Source organism: Vipera berus, assembly GCF_964194415.1.
Source record: "Vipera berus genome assembly, chromosome: 2".
Taxonomy (NCBI): Eukaryota; Metazoa; Chordata; class Lepidosauria; order Squamata; family Viperidae; genus Vipera; species Vipera berus.
The window spans coordinates 35,624,331-35,639,494 of NC_138203.1; the positions used below are offsets into that span (position 1 = coordinate 35,624,331).

The window sequence follows — 15,164 nt, forward strand, 5'->3', positions numbered from 1 at the left end:
GCATTATCTATTAATAAGAGTCTATGCTTTGGGTTTATCTATCTATCTATGACAGATTCTGGATTTATTTCATGCCTAAAAAAGAGGTCCAACATATAAGGGGGTAGTACCTTTGTTCATATAAATCAAAAGTGCATTTGGAAATCACAAAAATAGATATGGGATTGATTTTGCCCAGTGACTAGTTTTAGAACAAAGAATCAAAATGCCATTGTTATGAATATCCTTATTTAATTATTCAAAAATCTGGTATTTCGGGCACCAAGAAACGATGGTTATTGAATTTAGATCTCTGCATTCCCAGTTAATGCTCCAGCATTAGACAAAAAATTTTCCAAAATGACAAAGGCCAACAGAATGAAAAAAGATTTCAGGCCATTATTTTGAACTTTCTGAAAATTTTAAAATGTTAATTGAAAAAAAGCAAATATTTGTTTTATATTTGAGCACTTTTTATCAATGATTATCAGTAAATCTGTTTGAAATAAGCTATTAGTTATTATTATAGAAAATTGAAATTTTACTACTGAGAAACTAAATTTGGAATACCTAATTAACCTAAAGTGCTATATTTAAAAATTGGGAGAAAACAATAGAACATTTAATTTTAATTATTAAAACATCTTAATGGAGTTATTCTACTACTTCAACTTACTTCCACAAGAATAAGTCTTTTGTCACTGTCCATGGCCTCTCCAACCATCTGAAGCTTGATATACTTGTTTGCTCTTAGGAGAAATTCTTGAAAGATAGCTGCCTGGCTCTGATAAGGAAGTATCTGAAAATCTGATTCTAAATAGGAATATTTATTTTACAATATGCACTAAGTACTAAGAAAAGTACCACAGATATGTGACAATATGCTACAGCTTATTGTTTTGAATTTTGTTCTTATATTTATTTGTATGGATTGTTACTGGTCCAAGATCAATAGACATGTAAATTACAGGAACTAGACGAGCTGTACAGGCAGAGATCTTAGTATACAATAGTATATATTTTGAAACAATGGACCAGATAAATCAATTACTGAATTGAAATTTTTTTAAAAAAAATCAGATGTGCTTTAGCACTGAAGGCTTGTCCATCGTTAATAATGCTACATTTCTGGGCAAAAAGATGGCCTGAATTTTATTTGAAAGTTTAAAACTACTGAAAATCTACTGAAAATTAATCATTAGTTTAATAATAGTCATATTATCTAGATCAGAGATATCAAACTTGCAGCACATAGGCTATATGTGAATTATAACACTCCTGGATGCTTCCCAAACCTGATTAAAATACAGTGGGGAAAATTATTTAAGAAAATAAGAAAAAGAGAAAATTCACTTAAACATAGATAATATTACACATTTAAAAATTAAACAATAATACATTTATTCACCAATCACCATAAAACTCTGGACTCGTGGCTCATGAGGTCAAGCCCACTGCCTTAATTGCAGTAACAAAGATTTTTTTAGTATGGATGGAGCAGGAGCATCATGTGACAGAAGTTCCTTCTCAAACTGTGCTGGAGCAGGATGAAGTGACCCAAATACTGCACTTTTTCCCAGAACTGCTGGCAGGCAGCTTTGCATTAGTAGCTGACCTTCCCTGAACCCCAGAACCTTTAGCATCTCCTTCCAAAACATATCTTAACATATAACTACTATATGTTTTTGCAATTTATTCATATTCTTATATTGTGGTGCATAAACTTGTTGTTTTAGAACAAGCTGCACAAATCCTTTTGTTTTTTGGCACACAGAATAACAGAAATTAGACGGCACACTGTAGGGAAGTGTTAACTGGGATTATGAGGTGAAGAGGTGGTTTGCAAGTAGGCTGGGAAGAAGCTCAGAATGGAGTTTTGGGGAAATCAAAGACCAAGAATTTAATCCCAAGAGTAGAACAAAGCTTTCATTTGGGTTTTAGAGAAAATGCAGTTTATCATCCAACTGAAATCAAATGATCTGCAATTAATCTTAAAACATCTTTAATGAATGTAAACCAAGTTTAATCCCCTATCTTCAGAGCTGTCTTTTCTTACTAAATATAGCTAAGAATAAATTACGGGTCACGCGGAAGCTGCGCCCACCCCATTGCCGGCAATGGCAAAACTGTCCCGATATGTTGTGTGATGTCATGTGATGTCATGAGTTTGACATGTCTGATATAGAGGAAGCTGAGAATAAAGAATGCCTTTTTTTCTCAGGCATTCAGAATAGAGACTATGAGCATGTGTAAAACCTTTGAAATTTCCTCAGTAGCTTACTTTCGAATCTATTAATTAAAAGTTAGTTCCATTTACTTTAATGACTATCTAATGGTCATCCTACCAGAAATAGATATCCTATTAAATATATTCAAATTCTTCAACAATGAACAAGTGAACGTTTTAAAATTTTACCATGGTTGAAAGCAACTTGAAAGTCGTCATTTTTTTTGAAGTCTAGTGATACAGGATTTATCCATTCTTGTATCTGAACGCCAAGGTCCTTGGCTAATATTTCCACAGTAGCAGATTTTCCACATCCTGGAGGGCCAGTTAACACTAGGATGGAGCCTCCCTACAAGATACTGTATCATAAGCTGAGTTTACAATACTTAAAAAAAATAATATGGGTTTCTAGATAAAACATAATAGTACTTTGGTTTCAATAATATCCATTTTTATATTTTCAGTAAATACAATAGCCATAGTGGAGCAGTGGGCTAATGCCTCCTTAAGTAACACCAGCTGCCTGCAATTAGTGCAGGTTCACATCCCACCAGGCTCAAGGTTGACTCAGCCTTCCATCCTTCCGAGGTAGGTAAAATGAGGACCCAGATTGTTGGGGGCAATTAAGCTGACTTTGTAATAATGCCGCTTGGGGTGTGTGTGAAAGCCCTAATGAGCAGGCATATACATAGAATGAAGGCTACTGCTAAGCTTGTAAGCCGCCCTGAGTCTTCGGAGAAGGGCGGGATATAAATGGAATTAAAATAAAAATAAATAAAATAAATAGTTATATTCTCAGTAATTCACCATTACAACAACCCACTTCCTTTATGCTGCACAACTTAATTCCTGTTACAATTTAATACTTGTTGCAAACAAATTGTTAGGACTGCATTCCAGATGGCCCACTATGTGTCAAGTGTTCTCTAAATGGAAGCAGATATTCCTTAATGGAAACTTGCTTACTCAGTGACATAAAACTTCAGGGTATTCAGAAAAAAGAAACACAAACTGAATAATTTCTCTCAAGGCAATCTTTATACAAATCAATTGGAACTTGCTTTCTCTTTATCTCCACAAATAGGTTTATTTTATTCTAGTAAATAAATATTGCTCTAAAATTATATTACACAAGATTTTGATAATATTCTAATTTTACTTCATTAATTATTCAGCAAAATAAAATTGGTAAAACAAAACTAAAACTAGTGATTGAAGTTAAATAAAAGCTTCAAAATGAGCAAACTGGCAGGTAAAATCTTAGGTTCATAATATTACCTGTCTTGGCTGATTTTGAAATATGTGACCTTTTAACCATCTTTCAACTTCTTCAATTTTTTTCTTGTGTATGACAAGGTCACTCTAACAAACAAAAATATGCATATAAGATATATTTATGTAGCAAAATGTTAAATTGTTATTACCTATACTGTAATTCTCTTAGCATATATACCAGATGTAAACAAATTAAAATATTAGGGAAGAATCCAATCTCTGTGATAATTTACTTCACTTACAAAATGATATATAAATGATATAATTTTGATCATTTGTAAAACAATAACGTACGAATGTTGAAATGAATATTCTCCCCTTATTCTGCCTATATGCTGAATACATATTAAGTGAAACTGGAATGGAAGATGAGGAGAATGGTTTTAAAGTTGGAGCAAGAAACATAAACAACCTGTGCTATGATGATACTACCCATACAGCAGAAAATGCAAATGCTCTGCAAGCCTTAATACTAAAGTAGGACACAATGAAAGAAATGAGACTAAAATTAAATATAAGGCTAAACTAATTACAAGGAGAACAACCAGTGTGTAACTTTAGAGAAAGAAATACATTTATAATTGTATTTATAACTGCTGTAAAGAAGAAAGCCACTTTTTTGTATTCTTTCTTTTCTATTTTTTTTCTTTCTGCCTTGCACTTCTAGCTTTTTTCTTCATTTCCTTACTCTGACTTAGTTTCTATTAATTTTTTATTTTTGTTATAAATCTTTTAATAAAATTATATCTATATCTACACTAAGGTAAAGGTAAAGGTTCCCCCGCACATGCGTGCTAGTCGTTTCTGACTCTAGGGGCCGGTGCTCATCTCCGTTTCAAAGCCGAAGAGCCAGCGCTTGTCCAAGGACGTCTCCGTGGTCATGTGGCCAGCATGACTAGATGCCAAAGGCGCACGGAACGCTGTTACCTTCCCACCGTAGTGGTCCCTATTTTTCTACTTGCATTTTTACGTGCTTTCGAACTGCTAGGTTGGCAGAAGCTGGGACGAGTAACAGGCGCTCACTCTGCTACGCGGCACTTGGGATTCGACCTGCCAAACTGCCGACCTTCTGATCGACAAGCTCAGCGTCCTAACCCACTGAGCCACCGCGTCCCTACTATATCTACACTATATGTATATCAAAAAACAAAGGTACAGTAATTAGCCTTAGAATTGACAATGAAAATATCAAAGTGGTGAGTAGCTTCTGCCTTTTAAGATCAATAAAGCAACAAGCAGTCAAGAAGTATGGCTCAAACTATTTCCAGTGCCGGAAATGGAAAAGACATCCCATCTCTTGAGATTTCAGAATACATCTGAAGACAAGGAAGATGATCTTACAGAATTCACAGAGCTGTTAGTGGAAACATAGAAACTTGAGAAACCAAGAAACAGAAGGAGAAACTGATGGAGAAGAAAAGTTGGGAGCTGTTCAATGAATATAAATGGGTTGAACTTCCCTTTAAAAATATCTTACCAAAACTGCTTTTCCTATTTCAAATAGGAAAAAAATATAGTGAAAAAAATATAGTGAAATATAGTGAAAAAAATCTTCAGTGACTTAATTACACTGACTTGGAAACCCACTTGGCAAAGGAAGAAAGCCAGAATTAGACTAAAGAAAATAGAGGATTTGGCTCACTGGATGGGGGTCTTATACTACCAAGGATGTGATTAATTATGGCTAAAAGAATAGATAACCTTTAGACATCCAAGATTACTATACTTAGAAGGATATGATGCATAATGAGGATAGCATGTTTTTATGTTTTTGGAAGAATGAAATGGATATATACTTTCAAAATTAGAAATATACTATTTTTAGTATGGGAAATAAAAGCTAAAATCTATATGAAAATGCCAGGGTGGCTTTTAACAATGGAAGCTTCTGTTCACCCAAACTTAACCAATTTTGAGAAAATTGTAACCTATAAAGGTATTTTGAATATTTAAGGGAAATTAAAACTGAAACAAGATTGGAAGATCATGGTATTGATTTATTGTGATGGCCTCAATTGTAAATTCAACTGGAATATGAGAAAGATGTTAAAATATATGTTTTATAAAGATTAGATAATGTTTGATCAGGTGATAAAAGAAAGTGAATATTTAATGTTGCATGTCTTAATAACACTAAGAATTGTATTTGCTCAGTACGGGAAGATATAGAATATTTTTAAATATGGGAAAATGGATTAGAGATTAGGAATTTAATATGTACTATTGTGTAAGCAAATGGACCCAGACAACACATTGTTCACTAAGCACTTATAAATTGTAAAAATAGAAAACTAATAGAATATTATATTAATAAGACGTATGCTACAGACTAGTACTTAGTAGACCAGCTATGAAGAAGATATTCAAATGCTGTTTATATCTCTACAAAAATTAGAATCATACAAGCCATGATATTCTCTGTGACACTATATAAATGAAAGCTAAACTTTTGTCTTTGAACTCTGATGTTGGAGAAAACGCCAGAAAATACTATGGACAGCCAAGAAAAGAAACCAATGGCTTGAACAAATCAGGGTTCTAATGCTGGGAAAGGGGGAAACAGGAGAAGGGAGAAATGGGCAGAGGAAAGGAAAGGAAAGGAAAGGAAAGGAAAGGAAAGGAAAGGAAAGGAAAGGAAAGGAAAGGAAAGGAAAGGAAAGGAAAGGAAAGGAAAGGAAAGGAAAGGAAAGGAAAGGAAAGGAAAGACAATCAGTATGGTGGATGGACTCAATTATGGTGCTAATGAGGGCACTGCTGGAAGACCTCAAAGTATGTGTTAGAGATAAGATTGTCATCAGAAAATCTATGTGATTACTTGGAGTAAAATGTAACTTGATGGTATATAATCAATCACGCACCTTCTAATTTAACAGACAACTGGGAATAACACATCTTTCTTCCTACAAATGGTCCATTACAGTTTCACTGAACACTTATAATCAAAACGTGACATTTTTATAAATTTTAGTACTTTGTCTATTTCTTTAGACATATTATAACAAGCAAAACGATTACTTATATTAAATATATACTAATATGTATATATTAATCAAATACTAGTACTACTACTAATATACATTATACATTAAATTGTATAAAACTGTACCTGAGTTTTTGGTTTGTATTTATCTACCCATGGTTCAATTTGGATGTGATTTTGTTTGAAGAGTTTATATTTCTCATCTGGTTTTCTTATTTTTCTACCACACTTGTAATTTTCAGGCAGAGGAAAATGTTCTTTGCTCTCGTGATAATTGTCAATATCTGTGAGTGATTTTTTATGGAGAATACTAGATGATAGTTTTGCAGTCTCATAAAAATCAATAAAAGATGGTTCCACCCAATCAATTTCCTGATAATATAAATATGTAGAAATTATTGCAACATAAACATTATCAATTCTTAAAATTCTTAAACCAGTTTTTCTTACACCAATTCTTAAACCATTTTATTATTCCCTTTATATACAGTAGTAGTTAGTAGTTAGGAAAATGAACATGAAATAAACTACCCTACAATATGTAATATGTGCGCAATCATTTACTGAACATAAAACAATTTAAACGCACATAAACCACTTCCAAACATTTATTAATATTTTGCTTATCTTTAATAGTTCTTACATTTTAATTCTGTTTAGTCTAAAAAAATTAGTGCAATTTTTAAAGAAGCCAAATTCAAATTAACAAACAAACAAAAATTCACAGGTTAAAAGACTAGATTGTGTACAGGTAATCCCTGAGTTAACAGCGTTCCCTTAGTGAATGTTCGAAGTTATGTGATAAGCACCACTTAGTGTTTACGAAAAAGTCCCAAAATTACGAATGTTGTCACACCACAACAGTCATTCATCCTTACAAACAACTACAGTGGCACTGCAACATTCACCCTGGCTATTTCCTCCCTCCCTCCCCTCAGGTCTCTTTAGGCCCTAGGCCTGTGGATATTCACCTTGGGAAGACTGTTTTCTTGGCTGCTCCAGGCCTTTGGGCATTTACAGAGAATTGAGGCCTTCAGTAATGCAAGATCATGTGAGATCAGTGGCGCGAGATCTCACGCTACTCATCTTGTGTGATCTCACAGTACATTTAGCCTCTCTTCTCTGCAACAGAGAATGGAACGGAATTTGAGGAAGGCTTCCATGGGCCTCCTGAGGCCTGATCCAGACATCAGAGGCCTTTTCTGGGCTGCTGCCACCTGGAAAGGAATCCAGGGGAAGCTTTTGCTGGCCTCTGGAGGTCCGTTCTGGACTTGGAAGCCTCCTCCAGACTTTTGAGGCCCAGAATTGAGGCCATGGGTGGCGACTGCGTCCTTCCAGAGATCCGTTCTGGGCCTCCGAGGCCGCCTCTAGACCTCCAAGGCCCAGAACAGAGGCAGTGGGCAGCAGCCATGTGCTTCCGGAGGTCCGCTGTGGGCCCCCAGAAGCCTCCCTCTGTTCTTGCTGGGAACAGAGAAACAGGCTGGAGAGGAGACAGCTCTTCATAAGGTAAGTGACCCGGTGTGGCATGATTGGGAAGGGGAGCAATTGTGGGACCCCCAGGGAGGGACCATGAGGTATCTCAGTGGGGGGAGGATTGGGTGGTCTGAAGCGGGTGACCTCTTCCATCACTAGGACTCCCTGACCTTGACCACCCTGAAATGTTCACTTAACCAGCTAAATTAAGTAAACGTGTGGGCGAAAGCTGGAAGTGAATCGTGTTCAAGGCAAGAGATTCACTCCTACGAATTCTTGAGTTATGAATGGAATGGGCAGGCAGGGTTTTTTTCCCCACACTCAGTATTACATAATCTAGTCTTTTAATTAAAAGTTTAAAGTTATAATGACTTCAAAATACTTCATTTGGCTGCAAGGGTTTTGATATGCCTGCATCAGCCTGAATTTAACACATGATACAATAAATAATAATTTAAGAAAATAAATAAATCACTTACTTTAGTTGGACCTGTCTTTCTTTTTGAAGATTTTTTTGACATCATCAGCCTTTGCAGTTTCCATTCAAAGTATATGATTAAATGCCTTTAAAAATAAAGTACCTAAAAGATAAAGAAACTTTTATATTAACAAAGTCTGCAGGCCCGCAGATAGTTACTGAGAGAGGACTTACATCTGCTTTTCTCATTTGTATAGCTTCTTTTTTCTCTTTCAGATGTTATTTTTTTTCTTTTTGGCTACAGAACAGGAATGCACCACCTCCAAAGTCCCTGAAGTGCTGCCCTCTGTTGAAGAGAATACATTTCTGTCCAACAAACATACTGTAGTTCTAAAATTGTCAATTATAGCAACATCCGTTTAGTCCAGAAATAGAATAATGTATATAACATTATAATACTATAACACATGCATGGGATAACCTGCTTATTTATTTTTTCACAAAGAGCGAATGTCTTGGTATGTACAATAATTTATACATATGGAATTACCATGCAACAAGCCAATTGGAATTGCATAGCTTTACTGTATATCTATAATCTCCACTGTAATTCTGAATATACTTTAGTGACAATTGGACCAGCAACTCAGTTAAGGGAAGTGGTTGCTAAGTGAAACCGCAACTGTGTTTACAATCTTATTTCAGTTTCTTTGCTTTGCAGACCTGTGAAGAACTAGTTACAAAGTCACTACTTACTAGTTACAAAGCTACTTATCTCCACTCTGTGAATGGTTGCTCTCTGAGGTAGTTGATAAACAAGGACTATCTGTACATTAAGCTATTTTTGTTTTGAAGCTAATCAGCCAAGGGAATTCTAATCTAAACATGTTCCTAATCAGGATACGTCATTGTACCCTACTTGATCAAATTGTAAACGCCAAGCTTTTAAGAAAAATTCAAAAGTAGACTAACAACGTATCTGCAAAACTGGCTACTGGGTTTACTGTTAAAAAGAAAATACTAATAATTCAAAAAGAGAACAGCCAAAACTTCATTACTTCTCAGTGTCATCATTACATATTTGTACACCTAAGTAAAACTTATAATGAATAGTATAGTATACAGGTAATTGTACAGTTCACCTGAGGTAGGTGTTCCTATTTCTATGTTCATATACACCTCTGATATGAAGGTGACAAAACACCTTCCCTGACAAACAGCACGTAGTGTGGATTATGTGGAACACAGTGGATTATATTGAAGAGTTATAGCATTTTTTTCCAAATTTTTCAATTTTAAGATGTGCTGACTTCCAACTCCCAGAATTCCCCAGCCAGAAATCTGGGAGTTGGTCCACACATCTTAAAAGCTGACAAGTTTGAAAACTGGTTATATCTTTGGGAATCAGGTAAATGAAGAATCATGAAACATTTATGCAATTAAAGAAGCATTCAAAGGAACAAAAATCAAATACAGGTCACACGACACATACTGATTAAACCAATGGCCTCCAAATATTGACAGGGTACTTTTTGAGGTCTTCAAGATTCAATGGCTGCCCTTAGAGGACTAGTATGTGTGCGCTTCTCTAGACAACTCTCCCCTCCCATTCTATGAAAAAGACTGTTATAAGTAACAGTCACTTATGTGGGATGGACAGCTATATAAATTAAATAAATACTATAAGCAAATCCAGCAAAGTGGGGGTCGAGGTGGGAGGTTTTGTTTATCTATGAGGGACACCTCCAAGGTGGAAGAAGACATCAGCCGCCATGCACTTTTGAAAGAACTCTTCCCGACTGCGCTCAGCCACGAAGCCCGGCCTCGTCCCTAAGAGAGAAGCTCCATCCAGCTATAATGCACGGGCACCATTTAGTTCTGTCAGGCTTCAGCCCACTTATTTCCGTCACCCAAAACCACACCCAGTCCTTCACACTCCCCTCTTTCTCCCTACCCTCTCTCAGGCCAGCTCCATTCCGACAGGGGCCTTTCATGCTCTTCGGCGCTTAGCTGTTCGCCGAGCGCCTAATACGGCTTCTACTTTGTCCCCGCTCCCGCTTTTCGTCAGGCCCGCGAGAAGGAGTAAATATGACCGAGAAAGCTTTCGGATGAAAAAAAAAATAAAACCCTGCAAGGCCTTACCTTTTCCACTTATCGTTGGACCGCAGAGAGGAAGGAGGGCCCGGCTGACGTCTTAGTCCGCTGCCATCCGAGTAGGACGGTTCAGGTCCCCGTGAACTGCTGCACGTGGCTTCTTGATGGCAACAGAAGAAGTGGCTGTAGGAGCAATAGAGCGGCTATGAAGAGGCCTAACATTTTACTCACAGGTAAAAGTTAAAAAAACAGCGAAAGGGTCTGTAAATAGGAGAAGAAGCGGGAGGTGTTCGGATTAGTACAGCTTTAGATCGAGCGCAGTCGCACCTTCCCAAAAGAAGGAAACTAATAGGGAGCGTAAACAAATCTCCGATTCAGTCTCACGCAAGGGTAATAATAACACAGATCCCGATGTTGCCGCGATCAAAATCGATGATGGGATAGCAAAAGTTAGCCTCATTTGCTTTGCGCTATGCTGGTTGCTTTTAGCTAATTTTGCTTTCAGGCTTCCCCAATGTTTTGAATGCATCGCTCTTTCCCTCTCAAGAACAGCAGGTAAAAATAACCCTTTCGTGTTGCTTTTTTATTTGCATTAAATTTAATATATAGAAGCATTCGAAAGTGCGATTACCTACTTTCAGTTGGAAGTGGTGGTGTTACTCCATAAACATTAGCACCTCTTGCATGTGAAGGCCAGGACTAACCAATGGGTCTTGTATAAGCCCTTGTTCTCAGATATGCTTGTGTATGTGTTTGTGTGCATCTATGTATGTATGTGTGTGTATGTATGTATGTACGTATGTATATGCTAGGACTGATCATATTTTTAGAGACTAAGAAGCACTCGTTGCAGTAAATATCTTGTTTAGTCTTTCAGATCGATTTTGCAATGGAAGCTTATTATATATTAACAGTACTATCCTGATTGTTTCTTTATGCCTTGCTTTTTTGTAGGGACGCCTGGTGTTGGGAAAACAACACTAGGCAAAGAGATAGCTCTGAGAACAGATTTTACATACATTAATGTGGGGGATATGGCTAAAGAAGGTAATTTTTAAATTTTTACAGTATCTACCATTTTATTAACATTTATCTCCCAACTTTTCTGACGTACATGGATAAATATATCTAATTTAATACTAATTATATCTGTAATTTATATATTTTAATATAGACATTCCAAAAGTATCTCTAAAGTGGAATCCTGTACAACAAATTAGATTAAAAAAAACAAAAATGAAAATCAACTGTAAAATCAGTGGCAAAAAATCAAGCTGAAGAAATGATTGTTAATTCTTTTCCCAAAAACCAAGTGGATGCTATCGAGAGCAGTGAATGAGATTCATTGTTTAAATAGTGACTACTGTAATGAAAAGGATTTGATTGTGGCTGGGGAATTCTGGGAGTTGAAGTACATACTTCATGAAGTTGGCAAGTTTGAAAAACACTCATCTAGAACATACTAACAGCATAAAATACATTGAAGATTTCTAAGAATAAGTTGTCTAAATATATAAATATAAATTAATAACGAGTTCCCATTTTTTTAATTATTCAGGGGAACTATATGAAGGCTTTGATGAAGAATATGAATGCCCAATATTAGATGAAGACAGAGTGAGTTTAAACTGAAATATGTATTTAATTATTCACTTTTTTGTAACTAAGAATCCACTGTTTAGTTTTCTTTCCATTATTTTCTATATAGGTTATTGATGAAATGGAAGATAAGATGCAGGATGGAGGTGTCATAGTTGATTATCACAGCTGTGACTTCTTTCCTGAACGCTGGTTTAACATAGTATTTGTGCTTCGCACTGAAAATTCTTTTTTGTATGATAGATTAGAAAACAGGTAAGTCAGTGACACAAAACTAAATATAGTTACCGGTAAGTTTCAGCTTAAAGCAAATCTTATTAATGCATAATATCAAACTTCAGTATTTTTACCTAAAAAAATTAAATGCTAGATGTTGTTTTTATATTTTTCTAGAGGTTACAAAGGAAAAAAGCTTCAAGACAATATTCAGTGCGAAATCTTTCAGACAATTTATGAAGAGGCCATGTCATCCTATAAAGAAGAAATTGTACATCAGTTGTCTAGTAATACTCCAGAAGATATGGAACGGAATTTAGATCAAATTATACAGTGGATTGAACAGTGGATAAAAGACAACAACTAATTTTTGAAAAAAATATAGTGATAAATAGAAGTTGTGTTTTCCTTCATTGAAGAAACAATAGTTGCTTCATTCAGGATAAAAATTAACAAGGAGGCCACTGAATTTTCTATTTTATGCTGTGTTCTTTATTTAGACTATGAAAGCAGGTATCAGACATTAAAGGGTTAAGAATTTAAAAAACTGAAAAATTGGGTATCCAATACCCAAAAATAAAAATATTTGTAAAGATAAAAAATAATATTTCCCTAGATAATATTGCTACCAAAATCTTATTCCTGTACAGTTTTATTAATGCAGTGGATCTTCTAAGATTCATTTCTAAACATGGGACCATGCAATTTAATATATGAACATAATTTTAGTTATTAATTTATTAACATGGTGTAAATAGTAAGCAAACTTGTATCCATGTCTATGTTTTTGTTGATTTGTTGCTGTTTAGTAAACTACTTTGCTAAGCTTATTTCTTGTTACGTTTAGAAGACATCCTCAACCCAGATTCATGAACTCATCTTTGGATAAATGCTGATGGCATTTTGCAAGATTTTTGAAACAAATAGTTTATATGTGTTCCATAACTACAGTGATCCAAAAAGTGTGTGATGCTATTGCTTGTATCATGTTTTTCTGTTCTCTGTCCTAGTCTGGATCATAATAAATATTACCAGAATTCATTATCCTATTTTTTTCTAAATACTGAATAATTTAGTAAAAAGTGAAGTTATAGTGAAAAGACAAGAACATGGTGAGAAAGAGCATTTTGACATGTCAAAAATGCCTATATAAGGTATATAAAGTGCATTTTTCTTAGGACTCCCAAATTTGATACTAAATGGATTGATAACTTAAGATTTTAGTCCTAGCCATATGTCGTATTCCATCCAGAGAATGAGCAGAAGACTGTATTTAGATTATCTTCTCTTTTCCCACAACCTTTAATACCTGCAAGATCCAAAGCAGAGTTTCATTGTGTAGGAAGAGCTTTGAGCATATAGACTCTTCTGCCTCTTGTACTGTTAATGAAATGACTTAATTAAAAGCAGAATTGCCTTCTGTTTTCTGTTTGGGTTATATTCTGAAAATGGTTACAAATCCCCCTTAAACTGAATCATGAGATTTAAAATAGGGCAACACATACTTCCTTCTCTATTTGTAAAGTGGGTCAATGATACTACTTTACTGCACTCCTATAGTGGTAGTAATACAGGTAGTGGTCATTTAGCTACTGCAGATTATGATGGCGATGAAAAAGTAACCATAACCAGTTCTCATACTTATGACCTTCACAGGTCTATAAAGCAAACCAAAGCTGAAGTAAGATTATAAGCATAGTAGTTTCACTTTTGACTGCTTCCCTTAATGACTGAGTTGCTGATCCCAATTGTGGTCACTAAATGAGAACTCTGAGAAAGATATTTTCCAAAAAGTCTCATAAGCATAATTTTTACTCACTCTGCCTAGAGTATTACTGTACTTCATTTGTCTGAAACTAAAGTTCTCAGAAAAAGTTACATTTTTAGATTACAAGTGAACTGATTGAAAATAGTTACTTCAGTTAGGTGTTATGTTCACACTATTTGAAAAGCAGATGCTTGGCTAATTGCAAGATTTAATTTACCTTCTGTATATAAAGTACTGATCCTTGGAATCTTGTCTTTGATTACAAAAATGACAGTATTTATCAAATGTTTTGAGCAGCCAACAATTTGGATCATGCATTTTGTTTGGTACTGTATTGTCATACTTTATTTTCAAAATAATTCTTAAATTCTTTCATATTACATTTTTCTGTATGTAATTAAAGGTTTAAATGCTTTTTGAAAATAAATGATACTAAAGGCAAACATTTAAAATTATTTCCATCTCAATGCAATCATTTTGAATCAGTGGCTTATATAATACAAAAAATAAACAATTTATAACGGCTCAATTACAAAACCATTATTTCACAGACATCTGCCTGAACCTGTATTATTTCTAGTACCAATATATTCGTTGTTTAAAAGAAAGGTCATGTAAGATTTCAGTAGCCTAGCTTATATGAAATTTCAGATATCCTATTACATAATTAAGTCTAGAATTCAGTTTATAGCTTTTGTTATCTTTTTTCTTCTCCCTAGTGGTAATCTTGTAAAGATGTTGCTTTTCCCCACCCCATCAGAAAAGAAAGCCATGAATTCTTTTCTGGAAACTTATTTTAAAACATAAGCCATATAACGGAAAATACAATAACTCGGTGCAGGGTTTGTAGGAAAAGTCCGGAGCATTTGTGAATAGAATAGGAAAAAAATGTCTCAAGTCAGTCAGTGAGCTAAATCGACCGGTTATGTGAGCCAGTAGAATGCAGCCTTACAATACTGTTGAGCCTTATTAAGTTCTTTTAAAGTTACCGCCTAAATTTCCTTCGTCATGCACTCCCTCAAACTGGAACAAAAATTCGACCGTCGGAGATTTATTCCATTTGTTTCCGTCTTCTGACGTGGTTTGTGCCAGAGAACTGACCCTGACTTGCAAGCAGGAACCTGCTTCCGCCTCT

At 35.1% G+C, this 15,164-nt stretch overlaps 2 protein-coding genes across 7 annotated transcripts in view; one reads left to right on the forward strand and one right to left on the reverse strand.

The window, feature by feature from the left end:
- RAD17 (RAD17 checkpoint clamp loader component) overlaps positions 1–10,611 on the reverse strand; it is a 28,776-nt gene extending 18,165 nt beyond the window's left edge. Inside the window, exons 1-7 of one of the 6 annotated variants that reach the window (XM_081315557.1) lie at positions 10,495–10,611; positions 8,587–8,698; positions 8,414–8,515; positions 6,588–6,833; positions 3,485–3,568; positions 2,396–2,555; positions 656–792 (exon numbers count right to left, since the gene is read on the reverse strand). In XM_081315557.1, the coding sequence (XP_081171683.1) occupies positions 656–792; positions 2,396–2,555; positions 3,485–3,568; positions 6,588–6,833; positions 8,414–8,458 (672 nt within the window). In that variant the 5' untranslated portion in view covers positions 8,459–8,515; positions 8,587–8,698; positions 10,495–10,611. Of the gene's footprint in view, positions 1–655; positions 793–2,395; positions 2,556–3,484; positions 3,569–6,587; positions 6,834–8,413; positions 8,699–9,844; positions 10,028–10,095; positions 10,276–10,306 lie in introns of those variants that run through there. The other 5 variants (XM_081315558.1, XM_081315561.1, XM_081315556.1 and 2 more) reach the window with 5 other exon arrangements.
- Positions 10,493–14,352, forward strand: AK6 (adenylate kinase 6). The gene is made up of 5 exons (XM_081315562.1): positions 10,493–10,679; positions 11,401–11,493; positions 12,005–12,063; positions 12,155–12,300; positions 12,439–14,352. Exons 1-5 carry the CDS (start codon positions 10,652–10,654, stop codon positions 12,626–12,628), a joined length of 516 nt encoding a protein of 171 aa, XP_081171688.1. The 5' UTR covers positions 10,493–10,651; the 3' UTR covers positions 12,629–14,352.
- Positions 14,353–15,164: the final 812 nt, after the last annotated feature.